Genomic DNA, 22,500 nt, shown 5'->3' with positions numbered 1-22,500 from the left:
ATCTCCAGCACAGCCTGGGTGCTGGTGAAGGCACGGTATGTTGACAGGAAGATGCTGGTGTAGGTCAGGTCATTATCGTCGAACGCCGTCAGGAGCGTCTCCACCAGCTTCTCCAGGGTCCCGGCCCGGATGCTCCGGATCTTACACGTCTCCAGCTGACTGACCGTGTGTCCAGGGGGCAGCCGGTCACCCTCCGCCTACCACAGAGAGAGAGAGAGAGAGAGAGAGAGAGAGAGAGACAGACATGAACAGAGAAGGGGTGAGAATGAGAGCCAGTCATGGCCAGATATTGCATGTCAGCCCGGCTAGGAAAAGAGAAAACTGGAAAGAAAAAGGAGGAGAAAGAAGTTGTGTGAGAGTCCTTGGTTCTGCTAGCACGCTACAACAGGAAACGCTACAATCTGCTTCTAATCATAACAGCCCCTCCTCCACCCTCTCTTTCTCTCTCTCTCTCTCTCGTTCTCTCTCTCTCGCTCGTTCTCTCTTTCTCTCTCACTCTCCTTCACCGAGGAAGAAAGCAGAGAAACTCTCTAAGATTGTCTGCTAAAAAAAAACTTTCATTAGATGAAAAACATATCTTACTATTCACTCACACAACAAAAGCATACTGATCAACTACAAAGAGCTGAACAAATGTCCAAAAAAAAGAGAAAAGTCAGTGATAGTTCACGCTCCAAAACTGGGTCAGAAATCAAACGTGCTAATCAAACATGGTGACGTCCTAATGTGAAAAATATGTCACAAATCCAGGGGCAAAGCATTTTCTCCAGAATTTTTTTTTTTTTTTTTTGCGGGAACGTGAATCTTCCTCAAGATTTGTGTTGTATCAATGCAAAAGTACATGTTCTTAAAAAAAAAAAAAGTATTGTCATAAACAATAAACACACTATGTTCAGCCTGTTCTTCAGTTCCAAAAGCTGAAGCATATATTTTTTAAATATACAAAATATGATTTGACTGAGTACTTAAAGGGTAAAATGATCCTGTGAAACTATTAACTCATAAGCAGTTAGTGAAGAGCCAATCAGGGCAAACATATAATTTACTTACATGTAAATGCTTCTTTAATCAAATTGGGTTTTTTTAATGTTGGTTTAGCAGGGTGAGGGTATTAAGGAATTTATGGTAAAAGGTTTAAGGGTTAGAAAACAGCCATAACATTCTGTGCAGTGTGCCCATGAATTGTGAAGTGTTTCTTTCAATTTTACGTCAGAGCAGTTTTATATAATCATATATTACATAGCTAGGTTAAACAACACCATTGTTTGCCCACATCTGATGAAAAACAAAGTCTTAAAACTCCTCTTCCTAAGAACTGGTTTTGTAAAGTGCATTTTTCTCAAATTGGCGCAATGGACCACTGACTTTCTTTGCCACTTTATTTCCAACAAGCATTGGACTCTGTGGTATTCACACATATAAAACATTTTTTATTACTTCTTCTTAAATTATCTTCTAATAAAAATGTAGATAGTTAAAAATATCTTTAAATAAAAACATGAGTAGCTTTTCCAACGTAAGGTAAACTAATAACGATTGAGACTTTGCCCTAGCAGGTCAACGAACATGTCTCGCCTAACTGTTTTAAGTAATAACAGAAGCACTTACCCCGAGCCATCTCGCCCCCTTGTTTGCGGCCTGCTGGATCTGGACCCTCTTCAGGGTCACATTGTAAATGGCCCCTTCCTCTACCTCCTCCCCCCAGTCCTGAACAGAGCTCTGTAGGGAGGGGGGGGAGACAAATTCCTTTAAACCACTGACAAATTGTGTATTCAATACTTTCAGGTGTTAATGACAATCAAAGCAACAGGTCTGATTTGGAGCGACAGGTCTTGCATCTACAAGGCATAAAATGATGTTAAATATGTATAGTATGTTACTGTGTTGAATACAGATAAGAAGAATCAGGTGGAGGTCAAAATATGTAAATGAACAAGGAAAATGATGACCGGAGAGGACCTAGAGAGAGAGACAGACAGACAGAGCCTCACTCCACCCCTGTATTGAGAGCTGAGATCAGTGCTGGCAAAGGCCGCTGGACTGAATGAGGGCCTAGACTAAGAGCTTTCACAGATTTCTGACAATAAAACATCCAGTTGCCAGAGTTGAACTAAACTTGATACTCTGGGAGATCCAAATCTGTAGAGTCACACCCACACACTTTCAGCAAGACAGGTTGTAAGGCATGCTTAGTACAGATTAGAACAAACTGATCAATAGTTCAATCAATTCTATCCTTTCCCCTCGATCAATAAATACAAGGTGACAAGTGCCTGACATAAGAAAATGCACAAAACGTTCTGGCCATTTCTGAGTAAGTTATCGGAGACTGATATCAGCTGTCAAAGCAGGACATCTTTATGGGGCAAGATCCAGGATACGTTGTTCTCGTACGAAAATGAATCAGATTAGAAAGGCAGTCTGAAAAAGAGTTAGCACTGGTGTAATAAAAAAAAAAAGTCAGACCGCAGTGCGGTACTGCTTTGCTCTCCACTAGGCCTCTAACTGCTACCGAGTCTGAGATAAAATGGGCCAACGTGTCTGTATATACCAGCTATTTCCTGTACAGTGCAGCGAGATAAATACTTCTCTCACTGAGTCATGCACTCCGCACTCAAAAACAATAGCAGGAGGTCTCTGGGCTCACTGTTCGACCCTGCTGAGTCTACAGTCTATGCACTGCGCTACCTCTTTGTGCCCGGAATAAATGCTTTCCAGAGGGCTTCAAAGAGGACTGTATACCCCCACCATCCAAACTGGGAGATTTAACTGGCTACATCCAAGAGCCGTATTAAATAGTTTGTAAAGGTCAGCTTTGAAAGGGATAGATTATCCTAAAAAAAGAGGGGGATTCCGGAAACCCAAAAAAGATGCTGAACATTTTAACCCACGGGTAGGTCAAATAGCATGGTGACCAGTCAATAAAAAATGTGTGGTTAAAAATAATAATAATTAAAAGCGGTAACAAAGAAAGCAAATTTATCTCGAGTGGCCTGTGTTAAATTGTCTGTCTGCATCACCAGTGGATGCTCACAAAGTCTTCGCTTCGGTTAAAATCTCCTAGCCCCAAGGGATGAAGCGAAAAAAAAACAGTCCTCTTTACTTGCCAGACAATGATGCAGACAATACACCCGTGATTATCGACAAAAGTGTCAGATTTTAAAGCCAATCTGCCCGCTTTTGTTTTCTCTCGCAGACGCAGCTGCTGCTCGCACCACTCGCCTCGAGGCAAGCACAATTGTTCTCCCTTTCACTAAATGTGGTCGGCGAAACAAAAGTTTTCGTTGGGGATGGAAAAAAGTAACGTGATCATATTTAGTTTGTGACAAATGACCACCATATTCACAAATATTATTTGAAATAATATGGTGATATAGATACATCGTAGAAAATGCAGCAAACTTTGTTTGACGACAATGAAATTCTCTGTGTAAAATTTTAATTCCCGTCAGCCACCCCCACTTCAGCTTTTCCATGCCCCCTCCCTCATTGCACCCCATGCTTTTCTTTGAGAGCTGACTTCAAACCGCAAAATCAACAGTCTGTAGCACAGAAAAAACAGAGGAACTTTTTACCATCTTAGCTTTCCAAGCGAATTTCATGGTGAGCGATTCTCTCATAGTCCGGGAGCAGCATCAGAGCACAGTTTAAGTCCAACGAGTGAAAAGGGAAAAGATGTTTTTAGGCTCCAGCCGACATGCGCCTGTTGCAACGGCGTTGTTCTATATATGTTTCTCCTCCACTACACACGCACAATCCGTCACAGCTCTGTTGTCTCTTCCCCCCTACTCTCCGCGATCCTTCGCCGTTCTTTCAAAACCCTCTTGTCCTCGCTCTCTCTGTTGTTGAATGACAGAGCTCCGCCCACTGCACTCCCCCCTCCTTTCAGTTGCCAATAAACGGAGGGTTTTTTTTTTTTTTTTTTTACTGAAAATAAGACTTTTAATAAAAAGATTTATTACTAATACCGTCAATTATGTCGTCAGTTTTGAAATGTTAGGAGTGCAAAAAAACAAAATAAAAAAAAACGAATGAGTAAATGTGAAAAGCAAATGAAGTGACAGACGAACTTTGGAGACAATATAAGGAAGGTTGGCGCGGCTGTTAATTGTTTCTGTCAGGATAGAGATGTTGAGTTGACGACCATGTGTCCGTGTGAACGCGTAACAGGATGTCTGTGTTTTCGTTTTGTTGTGCATTATGGATCATACAGAGCTTAGGATAGGAAGGAGCAGGGGGTGGGGGTGGGGGTGGAGGGGGATAAGTGTTGCTTGTTAACCAAAACCCACCTCACCATCATCACCTGGAAGACTAAAGCATTTTATCCTGTAGTTTTGAAGCACTTCCATGTGATCATTCATTCATTTACCTCTGGCCTCTAGTCATAGAGAAACTCATACAGAAAACAATCAAATGAGTCATCCAGTTAACTTCCAAAGACCAGTGCTGGTTACTGAGGTAACCTGCTGTGACAGCTCCTCCGATGAGAAAGAGGCAGGATGGATGTGCCACCGATCGTGTCCTCTGATTCTCCTGAACCGGGCTACGTCACACATTGCGTCACACTTGGCATTACGCACTGTTTGCCGGTGTTTCGGGCCACAGTGGCATCTTGGCAAAGTGCACATGAAAGCATACGCCCGCCCTCCCACTCCCACCCCGAAAAAATAACCCCAGGGAGGGCCAGCAGGGGTAGACCACTGTGGTCCAAACGATCGTCCACTGGCTGAGGGCCAGTTCCCAGGCTGGTCTTGCTGGGTGTCTGTGTTTACCTCTAGAGGTCTGGGAAGCAACGAACTGCGGTGGGAGAGGTCAAGACCTTTGCCCCCCCCTTAGGGGACAGCTGCACTCTCAGAGGGGAGTGATGTCATCCCTGTGTGTGTAACAACATTTCTGACAAATGTCAGACGCTCAGCTTGACTCGCACTGACGCACACTCACGTACACACAAACACCTCTCAGATCACACGCACACACACACACACACACACACACACATACACAATCTGCTGGCAGTGGTTTAGATACAGTGAGCTTTTATCTGTCCAACAATGACTACATACAGACTGCCACACTCAAATCTTGAGTTGCCACAGAGAAGACAATGACAACAGCATAATTGGCAAAATATCTTTTGAACCAACTATTTGCGTTTAATATGGCTCTGTAATATAAATGGATAAATATGCCCATTTGGAATCAGTGTTCTGTTTAGTTAATGGGAGGAGACATCCTTCTTGTGAAACCGTAAACAGCTCTGCGTAGCCTGACCAAACTTCACAGTAGGCCCGTATCTCTGCTGAATCTGGTCTCCGGCTGGAGAACCCCCCCCCTCCCACCCCTGCACGTAGACGCCACACTCGCTGAACTATGATGTAGATGGAGATTCCCTCCTTTCCCTTGATTCTCATGGGTCTAGAATCAGAGCAGCTTGCTCCTGTAGTGGACCCATGGAGGAGAGAGCAGAACAGCACAAAAACAGGAGGAGCAGGGCTGCTGCTGTTATTCCAGCGCTGTGGGGGAAAAACACACATTCCAGGAAATCTCCCGCTTCCTGCTGGCTGTCTCCTGACTCCACTGTATTTAGCTGTCTTCATACCTGACTGTGGAGTCGGACGCCATGTTCTGGCCGAGCGACAGGCCCTTAAAACCCGACGCGGCTACGGGCGACGCGGACGCGCGAATACGCGCACTCTAGGGGTTCTAAATAAGAGCGTGAAGCAGGGAGCTTTAGTGTCATAACACAGGGCAACAGAGAAGAGAGTGCTAGCTGCAGACTGATATTCCGTGGCAGGGAGGGAGTAGGAACTGATTTTGGCAGTCAGGGAAAGAGCAAATATGGCAGAGGAATTGGGAAAGATTTTCTGGACTCAAACATTTCAAATGGAATGGAAATTCAGAAAAAAATCGTAGAATTTTGTCATATTTTATTTCTGCTCTGTGTATTATGTATTGGTGAGCGAGAAACGTTCTTGTGTCTCTGTAACACCAAAAGCCTCAAATATTATGCTACTTGCCTGATTAATATATTGTATCAATTGTCTTAATTTGTGCTAAACTGTTTGAGTAAGCAAGTAAGTAAGCTACTTGAACAGCTGAGTTTCACTATTTTAATTCTATTGCACAATTTAGAAAAGTAATGTTCTGACTGGAATGGAAAGTATCGCTTACCATTATGGTCTATTCTCTCCGCTGACATGAAATGAAACAAAAACTGTACAGCTCTTTCCTGACACACGCGTGCATTAGAAAGAGTGGAAAGCTAACAAACTGCAGTGGAAATTTGGCCATTGTGAAACATGTGTTGAGAGGTTTTCTGTCAGTGCCCTCGGGCTACTAAAGTTCAACGTGATTCAGAGGGATTCGGTTCTCGGTCTGCTCTTTATTATCTCGTATAAATGAATGATGAGTTAGGTCTGTCCGTGTGGGAGCATTACAGAATGTGTGTGTGTTTGTATTTGCCACTCCGTGCGTATTGGACACGTACTGTGATTTCCTAAACGTGTCCAGCAGGTGGCAGTGTGCAGTAATGTCGTCCGCTCGGCAGAAAGACTGCAAACGCCGTCAGCTGGAGCAGTTAAAAACACTAGAAGAATGAATTTTTTTTTTATTTGCTATTGCATTGAGTTATGACACCAATTCAAGCAATTCAAATTTTTACTCTTTGCTCAAGGACACAATCATGACATCCGCGTTAAATCACGACCTTGTGCATGCTCACTTTCTTCCTAAAAAGTAGAGCAATACAACCTGATGCACTGTTGTTGACACAGATCCTACTGTTTAGTAAACCCTTTACAAATTACATCACGTGATTCAACCTCGTATAAAATGATAGACGCTCATATGATTCCTCTGGTAAAACTTTACACAAAGGTGAGGATTAGGGCAGATCCTGACTTGTAGGTCAGAGCTGAGATTACAGTCATCCGAATCATGCTCGGTTATATCTGCTGGGTTTGGTTGTATAAAAACAAATGGTAATCCTCGGCTGTGTTTTATATAATGACTAATAGGAGGACTTGTTCAGTGGCGTCGTAGTAGGGGGATTCCTAGTATCACTCACGCGCGCGCCCTCCTGCTAATAAGATCTAATTAAGTGCCGAAACCCTTTCTGTCTAGCCTGTTGCCGTAGCGATACCATCTGTCACTGCTGCTGTCTTACCTCACACCACCTTATGTCTACCTTATGCTCCAAAACAGTGTCCTGGCTGTGTTTACTTGCATTAACTTGTTATTGGATAATGCCAAGTCATACTATTGTCAAAAGCTAAAGTGTTTTAGGACACAAGGTCCTGACACCGCTGACAGCAGAGCTGAGATGAATACAGAGTGCGTTTGCTGACTGGGCGTTTTAATAACTGTCTCTCTGGCTCCAGTGGACCCTCTGCTCTGCTGGCATGGACCTTGCACCCCTACCACCCCCACCCCAGTCTCCTCTCCCTCAACTCTTTTGTCTCCCCTCCCTCTCTGGCAGGGCATGCAGTAAGCCCAGACACATGACTGGGATCAGGGATAGAGATGGGGGAGGGAGGGGGGTGCTTGCTTGTTGTTTTTCAGGCCCTGGCCATCAGGCAGCAGAGGAGGGAAAAGGAGGGAGGCTGAGGGGTTAGCAGTGTGCGGCGGTTCTCCTTCAGTGTGCCGTGAGAGGTTTTTAACAAGGGGTCAGAAAGCCGTTACGCCCGACACCCGCCCGCCCCGCGGTCATCGCTGCATCCTGGACTTTACACATGACTGTAAAGAGCTTAATTCGAATGTATCCAAGACCCCCCAGAATTCTATTATGTTAGCAATTCTTTTTTTTCTGTTCACATAATCTCTCTATTTCTCTCTCTCTCTCTTCTCTCTCTCTCTTCTCTATTCCACACTAACTTTCTCTGCCTACTCCATATGGGTTAATGAGTTTCTGCCCCAGTTAAGTCACTTGTCCCTTGGGTCTAATGCCTAAGGCTGGATGTCAGGGCAAGGGGTGACAACATTTCTGTTACTGACTCTATTGACCATACATACTATAGTGTATTCGTGACCTGAATTATTTGCAGACCATGTACAGGAACTCAATAGTGCATTGGTGTATGCTGCCTTTGGACATTGCAAAGTATTAACAACCATAGTGACAGGTTTTCATTAAGATCTAGCTTTGCTCAGATCTGAGAGTGTTGCAGTTCATGAGGAGAGTTCATTGCCACTGTCCCTGAGGATAGCAGCTCACTGGTTGATGAGGTGATTTGGCTAAACCTTCTCAGTATAAGAAATTTTGCGTTGACACGTTACATGACAAAAACTCCATCCCTCTCTCTCTCTCTCTCTCTCTCTTTGACACATTACGTGACAAAAACACTCTCTCTCTCTCTCTCTCTCTCTCTATTTCTCTGCCAATTGCTCTCTTACATATTATATATTACAATCACACATTTCATAATTTTACCAAACATGAATATGAATCACAACATCAGTAAAACAAAACCCAGTCATGAAGATATGACTCACGCAGCTTCTGAATGACAGACAAAATATCTCAGTATCATTTTTCAATAAACACTTGCTTCATACTTTCTTTCTAAAAAAAAACGGGAAGCGCTTCAGATCTATGCACGAGAAGGGAACGCTTTGTCTGCAGCTTTTAAATTCAGCGCAATCCGCCTCTCCTGGGCACGCTCTCGCGGTCTGCCAAGTGCTTCCTCATAGGCAGCGACCCACATTGAATGACCCCTTCAGGGGTTACTGTAAGTCACTAACTAGTGCTACATACACAGTTTCAAGTTTGTTGACCCGAGTTCATTATCCCTTCACTACCGTTCTCTCTCCCTGTAAAGTTGGAAGAATATCAAGTGTCAGCCATACCACTGGCTCCTGTATCAGCTTTTTATGGGCCGCTTGAGTGCTCCCTGACACGGCGCCGTAATGCTCGGGAACTGTTTTCGCTGGTTTGAGCTGCACTTTGATCACAGCTCTCGTCATCAAGCCAATGAACAACACCGTCATTAAGCGGCTGATTAGGCCAATCGCAAATTTACGAATGCTAGGGCTCATGACTTTGTGCTTGAGGGAGCGAGAGAGCGGAGGAGATAGGGCAATCTGTTTCCATGGCAGCGAAGCAGGCTAAGGGTAGCCATGTGTAGACAGTACATTTGAAGTACACTTGACTAAGCATGAATTCGAAAGTTACACAACTTGCTACTCTGTCGGGGCGTGAAGCGACAGTGTCTTCCAGTTTGATACGGTTATGAGAGGAAATAGAAGACGAATAATTGAGCTATTGAAAATGAATGCGCACACACAGATGAGGGAGACAGCATGAATTGAATGCGGGGGAGAGGAAAAGTGACAGAAAGAGTGAGAGTGTTACTGGCAGAGTTCGGGAGGGGGGGGGGCAATCAGTTAACCCCTCATTCCAAAAATGAGAGTATGAGGACTGACAAAAACATAGAATCATTGTGTTGCGCGTTGTGCGAGCAATGTGAGAGATGTGTGTATGTTTTGTGTACGTTGGTGTGTGAGCTATGTTAAGTATGTGTGTGGAATCTGTGAGTGAATGCTGGGCAGAGGCAAAGAGTCAGCTCTCTGGCCTTTCTGCCCAACGGAACAATGGACGGAAACTCTCCAATGTGTGGGGAAGGGACGTCAGCCAGGATGTAAGATAAGGACCGCAGGAGGGCCATCACGGACACACACACACACACACACACACACACGCACAAATATATAATAATTTATCTTCCACGCATAAATCTGCTATTGGAACATAAGGAAAGCACACCGAAGTTACGTAAATAACCCAGAAAAGTCGCAAAATTAAACAAACAAAAAAACTGTCGGTCTACTGCTCATCAACTGTGCTTTGGAATTCATTCGCTCATTCTCTGAGAATTGTAGAATGGAAAAGAAAACCTTTTTTTTTTGTTGTTGTTTTTTTTCCCCCCATCACTCACACAAGATCAAGCACTCTTTTCCCCTCTCCCTCTTCTCCAGTCACTCACAAATTAAAATGTGTGATGATCATTCATGTTAAAGATGTTATGATGCAATAACTGTGCTTGTGTAGGAAACTCTGAGCCGTTTCTGTGAAAGTGTTGATGCAGGTCTTCTGAATGGAGAAGACACTTTGGGGAGTCAGAATTGGAGGTCAGCATAGAGAACAGGCTGTGTCATGGATGGTCAGCTCTCCTTATGACTACCCAAAAAATGCTGACCAGAGGCAGTTATATTTCCCGCTAACTGTTCCCTCCCTTTACCCCTCAAAGCACTTTTATCCTCTTACCAAAAAAAAAAAAAACTGCTTTTTTTTCTCAGAGGGCCACACATAAACAAACTTAGCTAACAAATCCTCCCAGCCTTGAACGCAATTTACCTTTACCGACAGTCATTCGTGCCAAAAGTAATGGAAAAGCTATTATGGATGATTGCGCAAGATTTATGAAGAAAGTCCCGTCAGTAGGGGGCTTTCTATGTAACTTTCACGTCTCCAAAATTTGTCTCATTGTTTAAGCAATCTTTCTGACCACATTACAGATTTGGAGAACTGTTAGCCGGCCCAGTGGAACACAACATGCTGGCAACCTGAGCTAGAACAGTTCTGGGTGTTTATTTGCTGAATCCATGGCAAACCTATTTTTTTTACTGCAGGAGTGAAGTTACAACATCCGCTAAAATTGGGAACTTCTCCCTCTACCCCAACAACCCCCCCCCCCCAACCCCCCTGTCCCAGCAGCATCATTTCGTCTGATTGGCCGTGTGTGTGTGTGTGTGTGTGTGTGTGTGTGTGCGCGTGCGTGTGTGTGTAATGTCTGTTTGCGTATGTCTCCTCTTTATTCTCTCATCATATCTGATTTATCTGAGCAACTAAAACCAAACCAATTCAGACTAGTCACTCTTACACATCAAAAAAAAAACAAAAAAAAAACATTAAAATAACAGTCTGCACACACGAAAATACCGATCTGAACATGCCATAAAACTGAAAAATTTTTGTATGGGTTTTGACAAATGAAGCTGGGTTAGGATCTCGTCAAATAGTTATTGATGAAACCATATTGACCACAGAGACACACAAAGTCCATATAGAGCCACACCAGTTAATGTGGAAATTTGTAAAATATCAACCTTCACGTGAATTTTGCATTAGCGTATGATTTCACGACTCATTACTTCTGATTCATGCACAGCATGCTGTATTACCTCCATCCCAAATAGGATTTCCCAACTATCCACATTCCCAGAAGTACCCCCTCCCTAACCCCCCCCTCCTCCTCCTCACCACCACCCCCCCCCCCCCTCATTTTGCCAGCCTCCTCAGGTGCGTAAGAAAAACACCAGTTCCTCCCGTCTCACTGAAAGCCTATCATGATTTTCTCCATGCAGCATGTTCGGAGAGAAATGTTACTCATTCAGCATACAACTGCATGTATACACATCAGTGACCACCACCAAGCAAGAGAGGCACAGGTCCCCTGCTCACCTCACCTGACCAGTGAGCACATTTTACTGTCCTGTCCACTTGTGGACATATGGTTAATTTATACGAGACATTTCAGTAGATAAGACAAACTGGGGCAACCACACAGTCAAAAATAAGTTCTGACATAAAGAATATCCAGTAAAGGTAAACTTAATTCTCATATTGAGTTTGAACGTTAAAGCTATCACACGCAACTGTTGTAATACCGTTCCACGGTATGTCGCAAATGTATGAGGGTGAAAGCAAATACACGTTATCGCGACGGATTTGATAGACGCGCATAGCGAGGAGGCTAAGCAAACTAAATGTCAACAAAGCGGAGGTGGAAAAACAAAGCAAAGAAGACAGAGAGAAGACAGGAAGAGGACAGGGACTGAGGGACTCACTGACCCAGTGTCGTGGACTGCTCTCCGGGGACCGAGGCTGATACCTCTGCAGGGCCACCCCTCCATCCTCATCCAGATCCAGGGAATGCGGGATTGGGGGCCAGGGCAGGAGCGATGCCAGTGGGTAATGAGATATCATGCCGCCCCAGCCGCCCGCCTGGGCATGCTCTGCTCTGGTCGGCAGGGTGATAGAACCCTGGTTCTACTGGGATGGACGGATTCTGCGCTTCTTCTCTCTCCCTCTTCTCTTCACGGGTGCCGGTCCTACCCGGTCGTGCAGACAAGCGACGAGCTGGAGGTTGGCACTCCAGAGACTGAGACTGTTTGAGTACACTGAAGTTTCAGGAAAGCCACACAGCTTGTAGTGTAGATCTGTTTTTGTTCTTTTTTTTTTTTTCTTGCGTGTTCTGCGGTCCTTCAGTTCCTTCTTGTTGTGAGCTCAGAGGGGAGATTTGCTGACTGGGTTCCCCTTAGAGAAGCAGACTCAGTGTTTCTTAGCAGACTCAAGTAAACACACACACACACACTCTCTGTAGCCCTATAGCTGCTGAGTACAAGAGGAGCTTGGCAGCTTCTCAACTTCAGCCACATGAGTGATTAAAGTCTATTGTCTCTCTCTCGCTTCGCCTCTGCAAAGGGGAGGAGGGGCCAACTCTAGGCTCTGCCCCCCTGGACTGAGAAGAGTGTGGAATAGACAGAAGGAGAGAAAGAAAGACAGGAAAAAAGAGAAGGGGGGGGGGGGGGCTGAAAGCATCATGTGAAAGAAGGAGGTTCACAGGATTATAGATTTAAACGTCTGAGCGTCACAATGCTCCTAAAAAACTTGCACAACTGCTTACGGTAAAAGAAAAAACAACAACTGTGAGCAAACACCCTCACACAACTTCACACAAATCCTCACACACACGCACTCAGCCCTGTGAAGACTGATGAGAGAGAGAGAGAGAGAGAAAAGTTGGGGGATGGATATGACTCTGAGAGAAATCAGAGGGAGGGCACAGCTGAGGAGGCAGCTGGAGTAACATGGAGTTACTCAGTAGCTGTTAGTAATTGTACTTGTCTGTTAACCAATAATTCATAGATGCCCTTTGGTACCGAGACTCAAGCCAAACTGTACAAACTATAATATGTGAAGGAGTGTGTGTGTGTGTGTGTGTGTGTGTGTGTGTGTGTGTGTGTGTGTGTGCGTGTGTGTGTGTGCGTGCGTGTGTGAATATGTGTGTATGTACATGTGTGTGTGTGTGTTTGTGGGCTTGAGAAGCAGTCAAGTGTGAAACTCCAATATTGTTGAGGAGGATTATATAGAAAAAGGATTTGCTATAACACAAACACAGTCTCTGAGACTGCATGCGCCTCACACACACACACACACACACACACACAAACATGCACACACACACACACAAAATCTCTGAGACTGCTCAAAAATGTGCACATCCTTAGCTGAGATGGTTAATAAGACACAGTGTTAAGTCAATTGCTTCCGATTGTTGCAAAAGTGCAGGAGTCAGCCCTTGCTTCCTGAGCAGGTAAATGAGCAGCCAGTGAGGAACCTTCAGCACAGCGACATCAGTAGGACGGCCAAGCCCTGCAAGACTCATCTACTCATCCACACACCTCTCACTCTGTCACTCAACAACCAGAGGGCCTTCACTCAGTCACTGACTGCACATGGATAAACTTAAATGTTCATTCACAGACACATACAACAGCACTCACACGTACGCAAGAGGAGAGGGAGTTAGTTGTGCATGTGTGTGTGTGTGTATGTAGAGAGAGAGCAAAAATATGACTGATTCAAAGCATTAATTACTGCATTCCTGTTTATATGACCATATTAACATAATCACATGGTCTGGCATGAGTTTCAGGTTCCTGATCAGTAAAGAGAACAATCACATGACACACCGTATAACCTTTATCTATGTCTCTGGCTTCTCCTCACAGTCAGTATTTTAACAGTCAGTATTTTAACAGACTCTCCCCCTCTCCCTTCCTCCCCCCTCCTCCTCCCCCGTTTCCTCCCTCTGTTGCTCGTTCCAGCTCTTGTCATCCCCCCAGAGAAAGACCCTCACTCAGAATGTCCATTTCTCTCTCTCTCTCTCTCCCCCCTTCATACTCACACTCCTCCTCTTGCTCTCTCTGGGGTTTGCTGACACAGCCACAGTAAGTAACTGGTACCAGTTTACACAGCTGGTCAAGTCCCAGACCAGTCATAGCAAAATTCATACTCGACACACTCACCACGATTATCACATTCATGCCACATACACATTGAGAAAGTTCTGGAAGGCACATAGGGGACAGTAAAAGGTCTTTATTTTCCTTTACCATATAGCTGCATGCCATTTCCTGCACAGAGAAAATCAACACAGTAGTCACTCTGCTACAGAAAGTGCTGAATAGGTTACATCTAAGGAAAACAGTGCATGTTTAACCTGCCTGAGGGTGTAGCACTGAATTTAATAGGCATTAAAGGTCATCTAGAATAATGAAAACAAGACAATGAAAAACGTTATATAAATCTAAAGGCCACATGACAAAGATGACCTGAATTTCCAGAGAATAACATAGGTAGGTACGCTTTAAAAACTAAAGGCGGTGATATCTCAAAATCGTGAGTTTGCTTCCTTCGCAGTTTTTTTGTTAGCTTTTGGTCATAAGGGGAAAAAAGTTTACTTAAGTAGTTGTTAAGTAGTTGTTAAGTATGTCACCTCATAACATTAAAGTAATTAAACTAACTTTTCAGTTTGCACAGTGAAAAAAAAGAGAGAGAGAGAGAGAGAAAAAAAACCCACAAATACAAACAGGACAAGCTCATGTGCTGATCCAAATCTTACTGAAACATTTCACTTTATTGAAACTTCTTGGCAACTATTATGTGAGGTCAGGTTTAACGTTGTCCTGCCCACTACTGCCCTCTATAGGCCAACAGAGGAACAACACTCCCAGTCTATTGATCAGTACAGCCCATGCAAACCTCAGGGTGTTAGTACAGTAAGTTGCAATCTCCATGGTGTACAACCAAGTCCCGCACCAAACAAACAGCAGTAGAAGCAAAGCCCACTCCCTGCCAAAGACAAACACACTGGCCGCGCTTTACACCGGCTGGATATCAGGATAAAAGGTTCCTATTTTCCCAAATGGAAGATAGATAACAGGGGGAAAAAAACAGGCTTTTACACACTGGGAAAGACTTCGATGAGGACAGAATTACCTGGTTTCACGGTAAGGAAAGAGGCGGCTAGAGAGCTTCGCAATACCATCTAAAAATTAATTGCTTTTACCTGGCGTGTCTCTCTGTGCGAGGAGCTTTCATCATAACTCTTCAATTCGCCAGCTCCCTTCTCATCCACTGATTTATGTCATTGATTTAGAGTGTGTGTGTGTGTGTGTGTGTGTGTGTGTGTGTGTGTGTGAGAGAGAGAAAGAGAGAGAGAGAGAGAGAGAGAAGGGAGGGGTCCATAAGGAGGAGGCTGAGTGTCTCTCTGTGAAAAGATGTAAATCTTGGTCTTTTGGTGTCTTACTCCTGTCTTCCCTCTCCCACACTGTGATACTCTATGATATATGACTCATTTTACCAGCTTACGTAACTCCGCTCAACAATTTGCATTGTAACTGGCTTGTCTCTCATGCTGTAGGTGATGTTGTTCTATCCATAAAATCAACCACTTGTCCAAGGTGAAAACTGAATAGAATACATTTTCTTTATTTTTTTTTTAATTCATTCTTTTTTTTAAAAGGAGAATTAGAAGGAGACTGAATGAGAACTGCCTGTTCTGTTCAAGGCCTCTCATTGTATTGCAGCAAAATCATACAACAGTTCTCCCCATGCTCTCTGCCATGTATCTTTAACACTGTTGCAGATATATTGTGACCTCTGACCTCTGAAATGTGTGTGTGTGTGTGTGTGCGCGTGTATGTGTGTGTGTGTGTGTGTGTGGGTGCATGCGTGTGTGTGTGCCATCCCCTCCAGCGTGTTTTGGAATGTGGGTCCAGGTGAGTTCCTGCCGTGGGTGCTTAGAGTGCCCCCAGCACATACACACAGACGCAAACACCCTCGTCTCGTTCTCCGAGTTCTGCCAAGCCTTCGGATTCCCAAGCGGCCCCGCCGGAGCCAACACGCTGCTGCTTTTCTATGAGCTCTGGAGCCAAAATGGCGTCCTGGTGCAGAAAGGAAGAGCTAGTGACTGCCCACATCTTGGCTATCACCCCGAAACCGTGCTGTTTGGCCCACATGGGTAAGTGAGGCTTTGACACACTGACTCATGTTCACCGTACGATAGCACCATATGGGTGGGCATTAAAGGCAAGAGATTGCTTTGACAAAATCTCACTCCTTTTATGAAACTAAAAAATCGGACAATAAAAATTTCCAACTAGTATACACACGCCATTGCCAACTTGTGTTGTTGATTCTTAATATGTATATTCAAAATGCCATACGTCCAAGTATTCGTCGGACGTGTATTGTTACGTGGCCAAGCTGGGTATGTTTGCATGTATCTATGTGTGTGTGTGTTTTAGGTTTTATAGAGTTCATGAAGACTACATGCCCCTACAGGATAATACACATGGATAGTTTGCATATGACTATTCGTTTCAGCACTTTTTAAACAAAAATAAACCCGTGTTACCAGGTTGTAGTTAAAGTTAGGATCATAAATCTTCAGATATAGTAACATGGGAGTCAATGAAAAGTCCCCATTAGTACAGTAAGAGACTTTTTGCGTGTATATTTTCGTGTGTGTACAGGTACCTGTTCTCTGTCTTGGAGGAGCACGAGGAGGTGAGCTCCATTCTGCTCTATTCTAACTACACACCATGTATGGAGCCTCCAAACTGGTGTGTTGACAGTGTGCTGAATTTTCTTGAGCGCCATCCCTGGATCCGACTGGATCTGTTCTTTTCCCAACTCCACAACCCCCAGAACCCACAGAACCAAGCCGGTTTACGTAGCCTGGCATCTCTGTGGCCTCGCGTCACCCTCTCCCCCCTCTCTGGCAACGCCTGGGGGGCGCTCATTCGTCGCTTCGTAAAGGACGCCCCTCCGTCCGCTACCCGCGACCCCTTGCCGCTGGGGAGAACGGCCGCGGACCGGCTCAACGCTACCCGACTCTCCGCCATCACGGGCATAGGCCCAGCTTTCATGGATCTGACCCCTAGAGAGGACACCCGTCCTGGGGCTCCCAGAGCTAAGGCACAGCCTCTGATTCTGCTCCCCCCGCCGCACCTCCACACCCGCAGGATACACACGCCGGCCAGGCAGGAGCCTGCTTCACCACGGCCCCGTCCACAAAGACCCCTCCTCCGCCCGATCAACGTGGTCAGGCACGTACGGATGCCTCCACCCAGACCGGTCCAACTCACACCCCCCCTTGAGTCCTCCACGCCACCCCCTCTCCTGCTGCCGGGGAGAGTGGTGGAGGTAGTGCAGCTGGTGGATAAGGAGGCTGAAACTGATTCTTCATCAAAGAGGAGCAGCAAGAGGGGCTGGTTTAAGTTCAGGAAGACGAAATAGAGATCTGAAGTCTGATGAATTTTAGGATCTTAACATGATCTGAATGCTATCTGACACTATCTATATGCACTCTGTTAGTTTACAAGTTGATATGTGTGTGTTTGTGTGTGTGTGTGTGTGTGTGTGTGTGTGTGTAAATGTGTTAAAGTGTGGCCTGCCACAGAACCCACATATAATTACATTCACACTCACTCCTTCCCCTGCGCATGCACGCACGTACAAACATTAACACCAGCACTAATGTGTGTGTCTGTGTGTGTGTGTGTGTGTGTATTGAATGCAATAGACTTGTGTCCTGAGATACACAAGGATTTTTATTGTATTGTACCGATATTGTAATCATCATCTTTCTCTCCCGTTCATACAACCAGCAAAGAGACAGAGAATGAGAGAGAGGGTGGGGAGAGAGAGAGAGAGAGAGCGAGAGAGGTGAAAGGAAGGCAGAGAAAGAGAAAAGAGAGGGGATGAGAGGAGGAAGCAGGCAAGAGCGCGTGACTGAGGCTGAAGCTGATGAATATTGCAGACCATGTCTGTGAGAGAGAGAGAGAGAGAGAGAGAGAGAGAGAGAGGTAGAGAGAGAGCGAGAGAGAGGTAGAGAGAGAGAGAGAGAGAGAGGTAGAGAGAGAGAGAAAGAGAGAGAGAGAGAGAGAGGTAGAGAGAGAGAGAAAGAGAGAGAAAGAGAGAGAGATTGAGAGAGAGAGAGAGAGAGAGAGAGAGACAGAGAGAAAGAGAGAGAGAAAGAGAGAGAGAGTGAGACAGAGAAAGAGAGAGAATGTGCTTCATCATTGTGTGCCAATCCTTACTGACAAATACACATATAAAATGTACAGACAAATACCTTGTAGAGGCTAAGAACACACCTGACGTCCTGTCTCCATCTGCCATGTCACACAGCATTTCCTATAATATACTATTTCACTCTGCACTCAAAAATAGCACACATCAACCAGACACGACTGTGTACAAGCATAAGTTAGCCACCTTAGTAATTAGCTGGTTTATGTATGTTGGTATGTATATGTTTGCATGTGTGTGCGTGCGTGTGTGTGTCTGTGTGTGTGTGTGTGTGTGTGTGTGTGTGTGTGTGTGTGTGTGTGATTATATATAGAGTTTTTCTTACCTGATTACTGAAACAGAATCCATCCATCAGTGCCAAACAGCTACGCTCCTCTTTTGATAACGTGAAGGAGGGAAAGAGAGGTGAAGTTGTTATCCCTCTTTCTCTTTGCATTCCTCTCTCTTTCCTTACATTTCCTCTCACACTCCCATCCTTACCCTGCTCGCTCTGTGTGTGTGTGTGTGTGTGTGAGCGTTTCTCATCCCACTCTGTGTTGAAGCCGTGCTCTCTCTACGACTGAACTTAAGTGCAGCAGAGACTCTCCTACACTGCTGTGATCGCTCTTACACACTCCTGTACGCGCACACATGCTCTCTCTCTCTCTCTCTCTCTCTCTCTCTCATTCTCTGAGATGTAGTCTGCTTTTCTGTAACCTTTAACCCTCTGTTTCCTCTTTTCTGTCTTTTCTTCCTTCCTCTCCCTTTGATTTATCTACAAAGGATTGACACTTCGCAAACATACGGACTTTGAACTGTTGTTTGATGTTTTATTTTCTGATTTAAAAAAAAAAAGTTGTAACCCTGAAATTTGATTGACAGACGACGCAATTAGACTGCATCCCGAGTCTTCTAAAAAGTCGCTATGGTGTCCCCTTCCTGTCCTTCATCTATCCTTCACAACTTACAGCTGCCCTGCAATACTATTTCTCAACAGCAGATGGCAGTGCAGTCCAGTATATTATCGCTACAGAGAATCAATCGCATCGACGCTTGGACAGTTGGTACATACGCTTCAAATTAGGCCCACACATCACTTAGCGCACATGCAGGACAAATTAAATCTGAAATACAGAGAAATTAAAGGTTTTCTGCACTCGTAAGTATAGACAGTTGGATTGGTTAGCTCTGGCTGTGTGATAATGCTTCGGGGCATTTGTGTGCTTGGGATGAGTCTGGAGATTCAGGGAGTCAGGCTTTCCCATATCCGCTCTGACTGGCTCTTTTATGAAACTCGGGTGTATCGTATAATCCTACGAGCTGTCCTGTTCTTTCTGGTCTGTCTCCCATACTGAGATTCACTCTGAGAAATGAACATTAAAACAGAGCAAAATGCATTTTTGTATCGCACGGCACAGCCACAGGCAGGGTATCCAAACAAACTCGTTTATTGTTTCTTTCCAGATCTATTAAGTAAAAGACGCATTTGACTGTCTGGGTCGTGTTCCAATTATGACACATAGCTCTTTGCATCCTGTTCTATTCAAGTAACTAAAATTCCGGTAGGACTAAGTATGTTGAGGAACCACAAAAATTAAAAAAAAAAAAAAATCCGAGTCTTTATCACATCTGTTATTTATCCTGTGAATTAAGAAAGTAAGGCGACAAAGAGACTGCCTAGAAGAATTGGATCGTGGCCCAGACATTCAAACACTTAAATGGATATTTGAACAATAGATATTTAAATAGATATTTTGTCTCTTACAGTGTATGATACAGTACAAAGAGCGTCATAACTACTGGGAAGTGTCTGTGAGGATAAGTTTGGTCTAGAGAGAGAGTTTAGGGAAAGTTGCCAAAAAGTCATACGAACAGCACATTATTGGGGATTAGTGTAAGCGGTTGAACAAGAACTGAGATTGTGATTCGTTTAAATTAGTCACAGACAGACCACACTGGCTTTATCCAGCCAACTCCATAAAATCTTTAAAATATAATCATTTTTAGGCAACGTCCCCTTATTATCTAAGCGCTCCACCAATCCTCTAAGCCCTAAGAATCTGGAGTTTTATTTATTTAGTCTTTATTTATTATCAAATCTGGACACAGGACCGGCCTGCCGCATAAAACAGTTACGATTCTCAGATTTGAATGAAAGGAGATGTGTTCAGAAGTTTTCAAAAGAGGAGCGTGGAAAATCACCGAAAAATGCGACAGAGGCCGCTGGACGAACAGATTTTTCAAAGCGTGGGTCCGTTTTCTCAAACACGCTTCCACTCGAAGACATTTTGACGTTCTCTTGTCGGATCCAGCACCGCCCCTCTGTGCCTGATACCGGGCCCGGAGGTCTATCAGCAGCGGGAGCGGAGGGCCGAACTCGCTTGCGGGTTTCCTTTGATGGAAATTCTGCCTCATTGCTTAAGACACTACAGCCTTTTCGAATCGACAAGAGAGCCATCTATGTTGAAATACACCTCCCAGACTTTTAAACACACACACACACACACACACACACACACACACACACACACAAACAAACAACACACAACTTTGTTATTGTACCATAATGGGATTGTAAAAATGCCTTCCATTTTAACTAAAGATTAATCACCTGATTCTAAACTTAAAAAAGGAAATGTGTTTTTTTAATGGTGAGAGAAATATCTTTTTTTTTTTTCTTTCTTTTTTTAAGTTTTCCAAAGCTAGGAAAAGCAAACGCCCTCAGTTGGTCCCCACTCATCAGATGTTTACGACCTTTAGGGGACAGTTGGTCCACATAATGCCACATAAACACACACACACATTCACACACACATACGCACACGCACGCATTCACACATGCGCACACACACACACACACACACACACACACACACAATTTGTATTCTGTCAGCTATAAGCTTCATTTATTCCCTGGGCTACCCATAAACCACATCTGTTGTTTTTAAATTACAATAATCTTCAACTTTAAACACAAAAAAAAAAAAGGTCCTGACTTTGCCTGTTCCAAACAGCAGTATCTGTTTTCCACATGTTGCAGTGTTTCAATCCTTCCAGTTAATCCTATCTGTCTCTGCATGTGGGCAGTGTGTCCCCTACACACAAGTTTCTCCTGAGTTTCTCTCAGAGTCTCTCTGTTGTCTCGCCATGTCTCAAAATGTCCTCTCGAGACAGCTTTACACACAGGTTTTCACAGTCTCTGGCATGCGCAATGAATAAATAAAGCTGGGGGGGAGGGGGTTGCCGGGAGGGGGGGGGTGGCTTTCATTACATCATCCTGTCTCTTAGCGCATAGGCCACTCTGCTCGTTAACACCCAGCCAATGGAAGAAGCATCTCAGCCCGCTGTTATGCTATTGGCCAATGGGGATCTGTAAGAGACAGAGCTGAGCGGAGTGATGCACTGTTGAATGATGGGCAGCATGTGTGTGTGTGTGTGTGTGTGTGTGTATTAGAGTGTCTATCAGCTGCCTCAGAGTTCGTCTCGCGAGGCCCGGGCCGCGGGGGGCGGCGTCTCCCCCGTGACGGTGTTTTGGGCCACCTGCTGGATGCGGCCTTGCTGTCGCGTCTTGCGGGCGTGCTGCCGGTCCCAGTCGGTGCTCACCGCCTCATCGTCCCAGATGGTGGAGGTTTCCGTATCGCTAAAGTAACCGGGCTCTCCCGTGTAGTGCGTCGGGTAGAGGAGCAGAGGTTCCACCGAAAAAGCACGAAGATCGCGTGGTTCAAAATGCGCCATGTAGTCCGCGCTGAGAGAGAGAGAGAGAGAAAGAGAGAGAGAGAGAGAGAGAAATTTCAATCCGAACTGAGGAACCAAATGTGTACTTTACCGGGGTGGGACTGATTGAGTTCATTTCTGTGGTGGTCTAATCCTCTAAGGCAGGAAATTTCCATGTAAAGACTTGTAAACAACAACCTCCCCTTCTTCCTCTCCCATCCCCGCATGTACTGTATAGCTGTATATTTGTCTAAACAAACCAAAGCACACACAAAGTTACCGATTATAAGTAGGGAGAGTTAACTCAAGCCACCTACCAGCATGCACACACATGTGCAGACGGACACGGACAGACACGCCGACACACACAGATTATCGTTTATTTGCATAGAAACACATCTCACCTTCACAGTTCTCCTAACTAACCCAAAACCTCCCCCCTACCCAAAACTGTATCAATGAGATTCCTGTCCCTCTCCAGCTAGCAGCAGGAAGAGCTATTCTGACCTCACATTCCTCAGAGAGAGAGAGAGAGAGAGAGAGAGAGAGAGGGAGGGAGAGAGAGAGAGAGAGAGGGAGAGAGAGAGAGAGAAAGAGAGAAAGAGAAAGAAAGAGAGAGAGAGAGAGGGAGAGAGAAAGAGAGAAAG

The 22,500-nt window shown here is 44.8% G+C and overlaps 3 protein-coding genes across 4 annotated transcripts in view; 1 reads left to right on the top strand and 2 right to left on the bottom strand.

Annotated features, from left to right (window-relative positions):
- Nucleotides 1–11,983, bottom strand: part of rgl1 (ral guanine nucleotide dissociation stimulator-like 1) — a 17,657-nt gene extending 5,674 nt beyond the window's left edge. The window contains exons 1-3 of the mRNA XM_030784402.1: nucleotides 11,849–11,983; nucleotides 1,609–1,719; nucleotides 1–197 (exon numbers count right to left, since the gene is read on the bottom strand). The exon at nucleotides 1–197 is cut by the window's left edge and continues 12 nt beyond it. Coding sequence (XP_030640262.1) covers nucleotides 1–197; nucleotides 1,609–1,719; nucleotides 11,849–11,983 — 443 coding nt within the window. The remainder of the gene's footprint in view (nucleotides 198–1,608; nucleotides 1,720–11,848) is intronic.
- A 3,848-nt stretch (nucleotides 11,984–15,831) lies between these two features.
- LOC115820718 (putative C->U-editing enzyme APOBEC-4) lies at nucleotides 15,832–17,365 on the top strand. The gene is made up of 2 exons (XM_030784369.1): nucleotides 15,832–16,085; nucleotides 16,600–17,365. Exons 1-2 carry the CDS (start codon nucleotides 15,832–15,834, stop codon nucleotides 17,363–17,365), a joined length of 1,020 nt encoding a protein of 339 aa, XP_030640229.1.
- Nucleotides 17,366–21,610: 4,245 nt separating this feature from the next.
- colgalt2b (collagen beta(1-O)galactosyltransferase 2b) overlaps nucleotides 21,611–22,500 on the bottom strand; it is a 15,512-nt gene continuing 14,622 nt past the window's right edge. For both annotated transcript variants that reach the window (XM_030784696.1, XM_030784697.1), the window contains exon 12: nucleotides 21,611–21,884. In XM_030784696.1, the coding sequence (XP_030640556.1) occupies nucleotides 21,611–21,884 (274 nt within the window). The remainder of the gene's footprint in view (nucleotides 21,885–22,500) is intronic.

This window comes from Chanos chanos, chromosome 9 (genome assembly GCF_902362185.1).
Source record: "Chanos chanos chromosome 9, fChaCha1.1, whole genome shotgun sequence".
Taxonomy (NCBI): domain Eukaryota; kingdom Metazoa; phylum Chordata; class Actinopteri; order Gonorynchiformes; family Chanidae; genus Chanos; species Chanos chanos.
Note: the sequence above shows the minus strand (reverse complement) of the source record. Positions and strands in the feature narration are given on the sequence as shown.

Excerpts from the sequence above, each read along its gene's own strand:
- LOC115820718 (XM_030784369.1), top strand. The coding sequence starts at position 15,832 with ATGTGGGTCCAGGTGAGTTCCTGCCGTGGGTGCTTAGAGTGCCCCCAG. Across the intron at positions 16,086-16,599 it reads GTGCTGTTTGGCCCACATGG|GTACCTGTTCTCTGTCTTGG; the intron begins GTAAGTGAGGCT and ends GTGTGTGTACAG.